Consider the following 13700-nt stretch of genomic DNA (forward strand, 5'->3'; position numbering starts at 1 on the left):
TCTGTTATTACTTGGCTTCTGAAAGAACCTCTCAAATTTCAAATCTAATGTTGATCTTGCTTTTTGTGCAGGTGCAACTTTGTATTCCTTACCTTGTTCTATCACCCTGTGATCTTTTTATGTTATGATCTGCCTGTACTGCATTCAAAACAAAACTTTTCATTGTACCTAGGTGCATGTGACAACAATAAATCAAACCAAAAGTCAGCAAATGCAGCCTTGCACAGTGTGGTGTTTGCACATGACCCAAGGACACAGAGGGTCTGGAACTGTGCATGTTTTCAAGTAAGCTTGATTGTCTGGTTGCCCTGTAATTGTGGTGTCGGTCGGTATCAGCATTGCAAAAATGTGGTCATCCCATTGAGCATTCAGAAGTCTTTTTATCACCTTCAGTGTTCGAAGAGGTCCAAACTTTTCACACCTTACAACCCTCTATTAGTTGAGGTCTTTAACTTGAAGAAGAAGCATCGAGTCATTGGATCTTATTTACATTTGTGGAATGTTCATTGAATTTTAAATGTAATTTTTTTTTGTGGAAATGTCTTTGTCCCTTTGGAAGTGGTTCCAGTTTTCCACAAGGATGATATGAGGGGAACCTCAGAGTACATTTTGAAAACAGTTTTTCTCAACATTTGCAACATTATTATAGTGGGACATAACAAAGTATTCTTCTTACCACATCATGCAGTTTAGCTCAGGTCTATGTGTAACATTATCTGCACAGAAAATGTTTGCTGAAAATTGTGAGAATTGCTTAAAACCTGTTCCATACTCTGAATTTAAAGCTATGTTCCTGTCAAATTTAAAAATTACCCAAATTGAGCGTTTGAAAAAATTGTGAGGCTTAAACTGCTCATAGTCATAGAGTCATACAGCATGGAAACAGACCCTCCTGTCCAACCATCCACGCCAAACATAATCCCAAATTAAACTAATCTCACCTGCCTCTTCCTGGCACATATTCCTCCAAATCTTTCCTAATTAGGCACTGATCTCAGTATCTTTTAAACATTGTAGTTGCGCCCACATCCACCACTTCCTCAGGAAGTTCATTCCACACGTGAACCAGCTTCTGTGTAAAAAAAAATCGCTGCTCATGTCTTTCTTAAGTCTATCGCCGCTTACCTTAAAAATGTGCCTATCAATCTCCTATGCTCCAGTGAAAGAAATCCCAGCCTACCCAGCCTTTGTTCATAACTCAAGTCTTCCATTCCTGGCAACATCCTGGTAAGTTGCTTCTGAACCCTCTCCAACTTAATAATATCCTTCTATAACTGGGCGACCAGAACTGAACACAATACTCCATATTATAAAGAACAAGTTGGCAGGGGTTGCAATGTTGATTAGCCAGCCTCACATGTGCAGTTAACTGCAGAAATGAGTAGTTTGCTATTTGATTGTTGTAGTGCTAAGCTTTGCTCTCACAATATCTCACCACGAGATTTGATAATAAAGCACGCAGACTAATATAATAGATGTAAGATAGATATCTATTAGGGTAGTGTCTACGAGACTGCAGGTAGCTGCCCATCCGTGGTCTCTCGGAAAGCTGAGGTCTAGGCATTGGTGGTCACATGTGCCAGTGTCATGACTCAGCATTTTGCTGCCGCTCACACTTGATACAACGATCATCTTTGCTGGATGCCAAGAATGTCGAAAAGACAGGCCAAGTTGCCAAAAAGCAGAGAGACACATCTTCAGAAAAACTGTTGATACAAGAGACACCAGGTAGACCAGCAAGCCCAGTCTCCCAGCTGTCCATTGTCTCCCTTACATTATTACAACAGGCTACTTGTGAAGACAAACCCCAGCAGATTAATTGTAAAAGCTGATACAATAACTGCTGATACAATGCTGCAAGATTTAAACAGACAACCCAAATGCTTGACTTCAAAATACCAGGCCTGCATCGAACAATGGAAATTGACCGTGAATGACATTTCATAGATATTATTTTTTAAGTTCATCTGTAATTAATCTGTGTGTGTGCTTGTGAGTGAGGACGGCCTAGTTTCTTCATTAACCACCATAACAAGCGTGTGAAACAGCATTTCCCAATGTTTTCACTGCCGGGTTATAAAAAATTGACCCCGTGGTCAACTTTGAAGCAACACCTTAAAAACTGTGACAATAAAATAATTGATATTGTCTTGTAAGTTTGTCAAAAAGTTGGGGAAAGTATTATTAAACAGCACAATGCCTACTCCACAAACTCCCCCATTTCACCATTACTAATATAACTACTAACTGAAAATGTTACAAGAAAATAAAAAAAGTTTCTATAAAAGCTCCTATGATTTTTTCTCTCAATCGAAGTTGAAGAGTTCCAGCACTTTCCCTGTGATGATGAAAGAAAATGATGCACCTGCTGTCTAGATCACTGGACCTGAATAATGAAAGGCACGCAAGTCTAGTCATGTGTGTTGCTACCTTTCAAAAGTGCCAACTTGTTAACCAGGATATCCTGGTACCATTTTAACTTATTCTTCAGGTGCACCACTCCATCCTACTGGATTAAAGATTAAACTGACGCTATTGAATCTAAGTGCAATTACTGAAATTTTAAACTCCTTGATGAATGAGACTGTAGCAGATAAATTCAAAGTGGCACAGCTGATCTCATCACTGGGTCAGGGCAGTACAGGAAGGGGATGCAGCATTATTAAGAGAAGTGAACATTAAGCAATGGAAGGGGAAGCGACGTGTATCAGGGAAGTGGTGAAATTTGCGGAGAGCGATGGCTTGCACAGGGCAGTGGCTGGTGAAGGATGGTGCATTTAAGGGTGCAGGAGCTGGGGAAAGGATAGTCACTGTAGGAGGGTGCAATAGTTTTGAGTGATTAAAAATGAAGTGAGCTGGAATTACTCAGGAGATCAGGCAGCATCTGGGGAGAGAAACAGAGCCAACATTGCAGGTCAGTGACCTTTCACCAGAAATGAAGAAAAGAAATGTAAGAGGTATTGAGCCAGTAGACAGGTGGAGAGGCAGAAAGAGCAAAACAGAAGGGTGGAGAGCAATAGAGATTAATAATCAAAGAAGTAATTATGCAAAATCCAAAGAGAATAAAACTTGTCACATTATGCGAAACCCATAGAAAATGAAACCCATGCAGAGAATATGCAAGGTCCACACAGACAAGTTGCCGAAGGGTGGAATCAAACCCAGGTTACCTGGGAGATAGCAAGAACTGCAGATGCTGGAGTTAGAGTCAATAGTATGACTCCAATAGCTGGAGGAACGCAGCAGTTCAGGCGGCATCAGAGGAGAAGGAAAGCTGACGTTTCAGACATAAAGTGCCCAGGCCTGAACTTTGACTAACCTGTTCAGGGGTAATTTTTTTTAAAAATTAGTTTTTAAAATATAAAAGACATTTTGACAGTTGCATGGATGAATAGGAAAGGTTTAGAGGGATATGCGCCAAATACAGGCAAATGGGACTAATTCAATTTGGGAAACTTGGTTGGAATGGAAAGTTGAACTGAAGAGTATGTTTCCATGCCATATGCCTCATGACTCTATGGCAGCCTCTTGTTATGGGTAAGAAATCTTTTGGGGATAATCTTTAGTGCTTGAGGGAATGTCTCTGCTAGGGGAGTCTTTCAGGGTATGCAATGTAAACACTGGGGGAGGGATTCTCAGAAGGAAATGAACAGTTAAAAGATATCATACTTGGCATTGAGAGAACTGGTTGCACTGGGCCTCCATTTTGAAGTATGCAAGATAAGGTGGACTGGTAATTGCTTTGGGTGGCATAGTGGTTAGCACTGCAGCCTCACAGTACCAAGGACCTGGGTTTGATTCCCACCTTTGGTGACTGTCTGTGTGGAGTTTGCAAATTTTGCCTGTGCCTGTGTTGGTTTGCTCCAGTTTGCTCCCACAATCTGAAGATGTCTGGATTAGAGGGATTGACCATGCTAAATTGCTCATAGCATCCAAGGATGTGCAGACTTTGTGGATTAGCCATGGGAAATGCAGGGTTACAGGGATTTGGTAGGGGTCTGGGTCTGGGTGATGTGCTGTTTGGAAAGTTGTTGTGGACTTGATGAACCGAATGGCCTGATTCTACATTGTAGGGATTCTATAATTTACAACTGTCTTTTCTTTCCAGTTTTATCCTTTCTGCTTGGGGTGAAGTGTCTCTGCTGAAGAGGACTTTATGGGGGAGTGGGTCAATTTAGAGAGAGATGAGAGATGTGTTTAGGAGGAGTTGGATAGTTTGAAGGGTGGGAGCAGTATTAGAGATGGGGTCTCACTTGGAGGATCTCACTTTGGCTTTGCCTCAGTTGGAGTTGTCCCTGGCAAGAGGTTAGGGTAATTCTGGTGGGGTAAGGTTGTTGGGAGAAGGGTCTGTGTGGGCAGGAGACTCTTTCAGACCATGGCTTGACAAGGGGCTTTTCTTGGCGCAGTCTCAGATGGGGGAGGGGGGAAAAATCTCTGTTTAAGGTAATCCCGTAGGGTCGGGTGGTTTGTACTTGGGCCCTGATCTCTTCATCTCATCACTTAGCCATAGCAGGGTGGTCTGTATTGGGATATTGCAGGAGGGTGGGGCAGAGACGTTTCTACTGGGATATGCTCAAAGATAATGGGCACTGCAGATGCTGGAGAATCCAAGATAACAAAAGTGTGGGGCTGGATGAACACAGCAGGCCAAGACAAGAGGCGTAATCTGATTGGGCTGCCTGGAGGGGGCGGGTCTCTGTCTGCGCTGTGTTTGTGTTCGCGTGGCACTCTGATTGGGTGGTCCCTGGGGAAGGTGGGTCTGGGCTCTGAATGGGTAGTCCTTGTCAGAAGGAGGTACTCCGATTGGGCAGTCTCTCGGTGAGTGGGTTGGGCCTGGACTCTGATTGGGTAGCCCTGGGCAGTGGATGGTACACTGAGTGGGCGGTCCCGGCAGCCAATGTGCCCAGTGCAAGGAATTGCCTTGAGGTGCAAGTGGATTAGTAGGTGCATTGACTCGGACACATTCATGAAACGTTGCTGCAGTGCGAGTGGCTACAATATAACAAGAAGTGGAAGTGAAGTATCAAAGGGACTAGCACTGAGTCGGAGGCGGATCCTCGGCGCCTTCTCTGACGAGGACAAGTCCCCATTGCTGGCTGCAGCGACAACCGTGTTGGGCAAGCTCGGGTTTTCCTGCAATGGGCCGGGTCGGCACGCAAGGGCCCAAGGCGAAGAAAGCTAAACCAGGAGTCCGGCAAAGCCAGCGGCTCCGCGGAAAGCAGCGGCACTTTGCCGCCCTGATCCTGGCCCGGGGCGGCAGCAAGGGGATCCCGCTGAAGAACATCAAGTTACTGGCCGGGGTTCCCCTGCTGGGCTGGGTGCTGAGGGCCGCTGTGGACTGCGGCGAGTTTGACAGGTAAAAGAGGCGGGGGAGAGAGCCCAGGCTGAGGTGGGGAAGACGGGGTGGGAGGGTAAGGAGGGAGACCTCCGGATACAACTCCGACACTTCCGCCATCTACAATCCGACCCCCCCACCCAAGCTATTTTTCCATTCCCCCACCCTTGCCTGCCTACCGGAGACTCCCTTGTCAGCTCCACACTGCCCTCCAACCCCACCACACCCGGCACCTTCCCCTGCAACCGCAGGAAGTGCTACACTTGCCCCCACACCTCCTCCCTCACCCCCATCCTAGGCCCCAAGATGACCTTCCACATCAAGCAGATATTCACCTGCACGTCTGCTAATGTGGTATATTGTATCCATTGCAGTCAGTGTGACTCTCTCTACATTGGGGAAACCAAGCGGAGGTTTGGAGACCGCTTTGCAGAACACCTCCGCTCGGTTCGCAACAAACAACTGCACCTCCCAGTCGCAAACCATTTTAACTCCCCCCTCCCATTCCTCAGACGACATGTCCATCATGGGCCTCCTGCAGTGCCACAATGATGCCACCCGAAGGTTGCAGGAACAGCAACTCATATTCCGCTTGGGAACCCTGCAGCCCAATGGTATCAATGTGGCCTTCACCAGCTTCAAAATCTCCCCTTCCCCCACCGCATCCCAAAACCAGCCCAGTTCGTCCCCTCCCCCCACTGCACCACACAACCAGCCCAGCTCTTCCCCTCCGCCCACTGCATCCCAAAACCAGTCCAACCTGTCTCTGCTTCCCTAACCGGTTCTTCCTCTCACCCATCCCTTCCTCAAGCCGCACCCCCATCTACCTACTAACCTCATCCCACCTCCTTGACCTGTCCGTCTTCCCTGGACTGACCTATCCCCTCCCTACCTCCCCACCTATACTCTCCTCTCCACCTATCTTTACTCTCCATCTTCGGTCTGCCTCCCCCTCTCTCCCTATTTATTCCAGAACCCTCACCCTATCCCCCTCTCTGATGAAGGGTCTAGGCCCAAAACGTCAGCTTTTGTGCTCCTGAGATGCTGCTTGGCCTGCTGCGTTCATCCAGCTCCACACTTTGTTATCTTGGATTCTCCACCATCTGCAGTTCCCATCATCACAGACTTAGGAAAAGGTCCTCTTTTGGAGGGATGCATGAGGTGATTGGGAGGGGTGTTTGACGGATTGAGTTGTGTGCCACATTGGGTTGGGTTCTTTGAGGAGGTGGTATGAGGTATTCGAGAAGATTTTAAATGGGTATATCGGGTGACCATGGGTCCCTGGGTTGGGGTTGGGTGTAAATAGATCTGTCTTGGTTTGGGGAGCAGTTGTCTGGGTTCAGGAGTGGGAGGCCAGTGGGTGCCTGTGTGTTGGGGTGGGGTTTGGATTGGTGTTTGACGTTGCAAGAATAAGTAGATGTCCAGTGACAGTAAACAGGTGAGAGCATGAGACTAGTGTTTTTGAGAGGGGTGGGGGTAAGGTGTTGACTAGGTGTCTGAGGGGCTGGAGTATGTCTTAAGGAGTATTGTCTGGGTGCGGAGAAGAGGGATTTTGGGGCTTGTTGGGAGTGTCTGGTGTAGCATTAGAATATCTGAAGGTGGTGGTGGAAAACGTTTGGGTTTGGGGCAGTGCTGTTAAGGGATAAGTAACTAATTGAAGTAGACGTATATGATCAGGGTGGGGATTGAGCTGGAGGCCATTGGATTTTGAAACTGGAGCAGCCAAAATATTTCCTTTTTTTTTCCCTGTTCTTTGAATTTGTGTTTGAATGAATGTGCCAACTGAATAAGTCTGACATTCTTTGACTTATTTTTGCACCTGCTGTGACCAACCTGTTGAAGGCTGATCTCTTTGTGTCACTTTAGTAATTTTGCCATTACAAACTAGGAAATATAAAAGGCATATAGCTTCTTACAACAGGAAAACCCTTGCAATTGTGCTCTTTTTGAGGAGTACCATTAGAATTCTAATAATTTAGATTGTGGTTACGTTTTCCTCCATTTAAATAATCTCCTGTTATGTTCTCCTGTCGAAAGTGTAAGGCTTACCATTTTTCCACACTGAACCCCAGTTGCCAAGTTTTTGCCTGCTTGTGTAACCTATCAATAGCTCTGTAAATTGTTTGTATCCCTTTTACAACCTGTGTTTCCACCTATTTTTGTGTTGTCTGTAAATCTGGCTACAGTACATTCGCTTCCTTCCTCCTAGTCATTAATGTACACTGTAAACAGTTGTAGTCCCAGCACTAGTCTCTGTGGAATCCCACTGATTACAGATCACCAACCTGAAAATAATCCCTTTGCTGCCCTCGCCATTTCTCATCCAATAGCTGATTGGACAGCTATCATCCAGGATCGTCCACACCAACATCTGATCCCCAACACGTTGGACTCTTATGACTTAACCTTTTGTGAGTTACCTTGTCAAACACCTTTTTGAACTCCAAATACAACATAACTACTGGTTCCCCCATCCACTCGGGTTGAGACTTCCTTGAAAAGCTCTAATAAATTAGTCAGATACCATTTCCCTTTCATGAAGTTGACTGTTTGATTAGATTATGATTTTCCAAATGTGCTGCTATTAGTTCATAAATGATTCTGACATTTTTAACAGTAATAAATGTTAGGCTAATTGGCCTGTAATTACCTGTTTTTATTTTAACTTGCCTCCCTTTTTGAACAGGGGTGTTACATTGATAGTTTTCCAATGCTTTGGTACCTCTCCACAATGACAGGATCCATAGCTACCTAGAATGTGAGACATCAGGGCCAGGGGACTTATCTGCTTTCAGCACCATTAGTTTGTCTAATACTGTTAGCACTTAGTTCCTCCCCTGTATTCCTTGGTATTACCTGGATCTAAATATCTTGCACCATAAATTCTGATGCAAAATATCTCTTTAATCCCTCTGTCATTTCTTTGTTCCTCATAACTATTTCCTCAGATTAGTTCTCGAAGAGGCCTGTGTTCGCTTTAACTTCACTTGTCCTCTTTATATGTGTAAAAAAAGGTTATTGTCATTACACCCTCAGTTCTTGCTGTCTCGCTGAATTACCACTTTAGTCCTCCTTTACCGGATTCTGAATTCATCCCAAACTTTGAGGCTGTCACTAACCTTTGCCTCCTTCTATACTGTTTCTTTCAACTTAATACTCTCCTTGATTGCCTTGATTAGCCAGGATTGGTTTATCCCTCTCTCAGAATCTTTCCTCCTTACTGGGAAGTATTTTTGCTCAGTCATGTCTACCACTTTTGCTTACTGTCATTCCTGTTAATTGTATCCTTGTTTCATTGTAATTCCCTTTATTTAAGTTAAACACAATTGTTTCTGATCCATGTTTCTCACAGTCAAGCTGAATATTAAATTCATCATGTTATGATTGCTACTTCCTATGAGATCTTTTGCTCTGAGGTCATTTATTAAACCTTTCTTATTACTCACTGCCAGATCTAAGATGGCCTATCCCTTGGTTGGCTCCATGACACATTGCTCTAGGAAACTATCCCTAATGCACTCTATGAATTTGATTTTGAAGCTATCCTTTCCAAGTTGATTAACCCTTTTAACATGAACATATTCAAGTCACCCATAATTGTTGCTGTGTTGTTTTATATGCTGCTATTATTTGTTGACTTATGGTTTTTTCCACAGTTTTGAGGGTTGTACGCTACTCCTACCAATGTCTACCTCCACCCAAAACAACACTCCATCATCTACGCCTAGATCAGCTCTCTCAACTGTCCTCATTTCATCTCTTATTAACAGAACAACCCCATCTGTCTTTGACCCTGAGTGTAAATTTCTCCATTTTCTTCATCTTGTCACTATGTTTCTGTAATGTCTGAGAGATCATTTTCATTTACCTCTGCTTGTGCAGTCAATTTGTCTTCTGTCTTATAGATACTTTGTGCATTAAGATACAAAACCTTCGTCTGTGCTAATATTACATTTCCCTACACTTGAATGGTTCCTTGGTGCAGCATGACATTTATACATTCTGTCCCTTACTTTCATTTATTTTCTGGTAACAATCAGCCCCTTCACTTGCCTGCAAACCGAACTTCTTTTCACCTTTTTATTTTCTAATTTTCTATACAACTGAATACCCCCACCCCCACTTCTTCTTTTTTTATTTTAAAGCCGTATCTATGTGATCTGAAAGGACTCTGGTCCCAGAATGATTCAGGTGGAGCCTGTACCATGGAAAAGCTCCCTCCCCACCCCCCATCACCAATGTCCCATGAATGCAAACCTGTTTCTCCTACACCAATCTTACAGCCAAATGTTTACTTCTTTGACCTTGCTGGCCCTGTGCCTATCTGCCTGTGGCTCTAGTAGTAATCCAGAGACTGTGTTACTTTTTTGCTCTGCTTCTTAATCTAGACCGTAACCACTCATATTCTCTCAGCATAATATCTGCCTTCTTTCATCCTATATCATTTGTATCTACATGGACCATGCCAACTGGGTCATTCCCTTCCACTCCAAGTTCCTTTGCAGCACAGCTAATATATTCTGAATTCGGGCATGAGGCAGGCAACGCATCCTTTGGGACTCTTGATCCTGGCAACAGAGGATAGCATCCATTCCCCTGAATATGCTATCTCTGATTGCAACTGTATTTCTCTTTTTTTCTGCCCCTTTTGAACTGTTTCTTATACAATGGTGCTATGGTCAGTTTACTCACCTGCCCAACAGAGAGAGATTGTGAATTTTAGACAAGCTCAAGTACTGACGCTCCTTCAACACTATCTCCCTCTACCAGCCTTGCTAGTAGTCACATCCTCCTGTCCCTGACACCTGACCGAAGTTGAGGTAGTTAATCTAAGTGGTGTGACTGCCTCCTGAAACACAGCATCCATGTAACTCTTCCCTCTCCCTGATGTGTCACAGCATTTGAAAGTCAGACTCCAGCTCGTCTATGCTGAACTAGGGCCCCTCAAGCAACCAACATTTGCAGATACAACAGATTCCCTGGCCCTGCACTTGTATTTTTAAATACTTAGATCTTAATTTGATTTTCTAAAATCCCTATTTGTCATTTTTAATCTGGGAAATATTTCTCCAGTTTCCCTTTAATCTGAAACTAACTTGTTATAGATCATCAAATTAGCAACTATTACCAACCAGATAACTTAGTTTTTCTGTGTATTTTGTGCTGGACTCTTAATTTTCGGCTTCAATTTATCCTGTTAAAAGAGCTTACAAACTATGAACTTAAAAAGTAATCAAACGACAGCTTTTTTCCCTCTGGATTGAATTCTCTCACTGCTTTGAAACCCTGGAAATATACAGGGTGTGCCTCACTATATGTATCGTCTGCTTTCTGATCATGTAAAGTTTACAGACTGTTAGTAACAGATTAAAGAAAGTACAGAAAATGTCAGGTTTATATGTATGTGAAGAATATTGTGGGTGTTGGAGAAACTCGGCAAGGCTGGCAGCATTTGTGGAGAGTGAAGCAGAGTTAACATTTCAAGTCCATGATGATGCTTCAGAAGTTTAGTAGCTGGGTAAAGATTAAAATTTACATCCTCATTCTTTCTCTGTTCAGAGAATGCAAATGTTAAGTTTTAGTGTGCCCACCTGTTGTACTGTACAGAGCTTTTGAGAAACACATATTTATGAAAATGACAGTACAACCAGGAAGTGAAGTTAGCGATTTGGATTCCCAAGACCAATAAACCAAGAGGAATGAATTATGACATTAAGTTTGGAGCTGGCAAAATATCATTTTTAATTTAATTTAAACAGGTGAGACAAATTAATAAAACTTATAACTATTGAGTGAATTGAAGCTATATAAGAGCTTTATATAAAACAAGATTGAATAGCATTGGTACAATAGGGGTGAGACAAGTGAGATCTGAGCAATAACATCTGTATACAAAAGTGAAATACTGGAAATTTGAAGTAGTAACAGGTCAGAAGGCACCTTTTCACAAAATTCTGCTTATCTCATGGAAAGCTATGGAACGTTGACTTTCCAATTCCTGTAATGGTATGAGAGTTACTGGCAAGATGAGTATTCATTGTTTATCATTAATTGCCTTTGAGAAGGTGGTAGTGAGCTGCTGTCTTGGACTGTTGTAGATTACCTGTTGTGGGCACACCAGATCAGTTAGGAAGATGTTTCCAAAATATTGACCCAGTGATGATGAAGGAGCAGTGGTTATAGCTCTGCTTCAAGAGTGAGAGTGGGCTAGAGCAAATCATGCACTTATGGTATTCCTGTGCATTGGCCACCTTTGACTAAGGTAAAGAGAGAGTGGTTTTTGGAAGATGTTTTTTAGCAACAAAAATCTCTTGTTCATGGGTTGTGGCCATCGCCTGGTGGGCAGCATTTATTTCCTATCCCTAATTGCCCAGAGGACATTTGGGGATCAACCATATTGCTGTGGGTCTGGAATTATAGGTAGACCAGACTGGGGAAGGATAGCAGTTTCCTTCCCTAAAAGACTTTAGTGGATCAGATGGGTTTTTCAAAAGCAGTTGCATGATCATTATTAGACTCTTAGTTGAATTCTTTTTTTGCATTAAATTCTACCATCTGCTGGGGTCCTCCGAACGTTACCTGGGTCTCTGTACCATTAGTCTAGCAATAATACCACGAGGCTATCATCTCCCCTTGTCAAAGGAATCTTGGTGAGTTGCTATGTCTTAAGGCACACGTTGCTGCAACTTGATGGTGGAGGGAGTGAATATTTAAGTTAGTGGTGAAACTTTCTGTTTCTACAGATGCTGCCGCACCTGCAGTATGTGCCTGCAGCTTGAGTCAATTCCGTTGCGAATTGCACTGGAATCTGAGCTCCAGGATGCATTGTGGAACAGAGAATGTTGTCTGGAATCTTTGTTCCTGGAGGCAGTTCCAATTCCTTGGATTATGTAGTCATTTGGATTTGGCTAGTGGTTTGGAGCAAAAGGATTTGACTATGTGTTACACAGCACTGGGAACTAGAATTCAGTGATAAATCCAACTTTTAAATCTAGTTCAGCTGGCAAAAGCTGCTTACTGGCTATGTGGATATGAATAAAAATGTGTGTGGCCAAACTGAGCAAATGGTACAGGAAGGCATTGCAATAGAAGCATGTAAGGAATGTGGAAAAGCACATTCAATCAGAATGTACTTGTCCCCACAATCAGGATTCCTGAAGACAGTATTGTCTGCCAGCTGCTAAGATTTAAGATATCCTCTTGCATCTACATAAGAACTTGGATGGGGAGGAAATCCATTTTGAGTGACAATATGTTCCTGTTAGGGTGAAAGGCAAGGCTCGATTATAGGGAATGCTGGAGAAATTGAGATTTTGATTAAGAATATGAAGGAAGCGTATGTCGGGTATAGACAGCAGAGATCGAGTGAATCCCTAGAACAGTATAAAGGCGGTAGAAGCACACTTAAGAGGGTAATCAGGAGGGAAAAAGGGGAACATAAGACAGTTTTGGCAAATAGGGTCCTGGAGAATCCAAAGGCATCTTACAAATACACTAAGGATAAAAGAGTAACTAAGGAGGAAATATGGCTCCTTTAAAGATCAGCAAGGCTGCCTGTGTGTGGAACCGCAGGAGATGGGGGAGATACTAACCAAGTATTTTGCATCCAAGTTTACTGTGGGGAAGGATATGGAAGATAGAGAACATGGAGAAATAAATAACGAGACCTTGAAAAATGTTTATTACAGAGGAGGTGGTGTTGGATGTCTTAAAAAGCATTAAGATGGATAAATCCTTGGACTTGATCAGGCGTACCCTATAGCTCTGTGGGAAGCTAGGGAAGTCATTGCTTATGGAGATGTTTACTGCATGGACAGTCATAGATATGTACAGCACAGACCCTTTGGTCCAACGAGTCCATGCCGACCAGATATCCTAAATCAACCCAGTCCCTATTTGGTGTCATTTGCTTAGGTCCAAATGATTAAACAGAATATCAAAGGTAATTGCTGGTTTACTACTTGAATCATCTTGAAAGGGTCAAACAAACCAGCGATGAATGAATAGCTGAAAGAGTAGGCGGGTAGCCAAAGATTCCCAATCGTGGGGCACTGGCAATAGTACAAGGGCAAGAGAGGAGTTTTTCTGTTTGGATGGGCTGACCTCAAACAAGGTTGGACTAGGGTCCTGGTGTATTAAATAACCAGGGCTGTTAAGAAGTGTTCCAAAGCTAGAAAGTGGAGTATATTCAGGTGAGAGAATTTTCAACCCACAGTAATGTAACACCATTTTAGTAGAAAATAGTTTGGATATGTTCACTTTGAGAGTTTACCTGACAGCTATCCCTTTCCATTAAACCATACTGCAAAGCACTCGCAACTACTTTTTTGAAAACACGCATTGATTTTTGTACCCCTCGCTGTGG

General features: G+C 43.3%; 1 protein-coding gene across 1 annotated transcript in view; it reads left to right on the forward strand.

Moving 5' to 3' along the window:
- The first annotated feature begins 4868 nt into the window (after positions 1 to 4868).
- The window catches only part of cmasa (cytidine monophosphate N-acetylneuraminic acid synthetase a), a 41958-nt gene continuing 33126 nt past the window's right edge, over positions 4869 to 13700 (forward strand). Inside the window, exon 1 of the mRNA XM_048554553.2 lies at positions 4869 to 5356. Coding sequence (XP_048410510.1) covers positions 5139 to 5356 — 218 coding nt within the window. The 5' untranslated portion in view covers positions 4869 to 5138. The remainder of the gene's footprint in view (positions 5357 to 13700) is intronic.

The sequence above is a fragment of the Stegostoma tigrinum genome, chromosome 25, assembly GCF_030684315.1.
Source record: "Stegostoma tigrinum isolate sSteTig4 chromosome 25, sSteTig4.hap1, whole genome shotgun sequence".
In the NCBI taxonomy this organism is placed as follows: domain Eukaryota; kingdom Metazoa; phylum Chordata; class Chondrichthyes; order Orectolobiformes; family Stegostomatidae; genus Stegostoma; species Stegostoma tigrinum.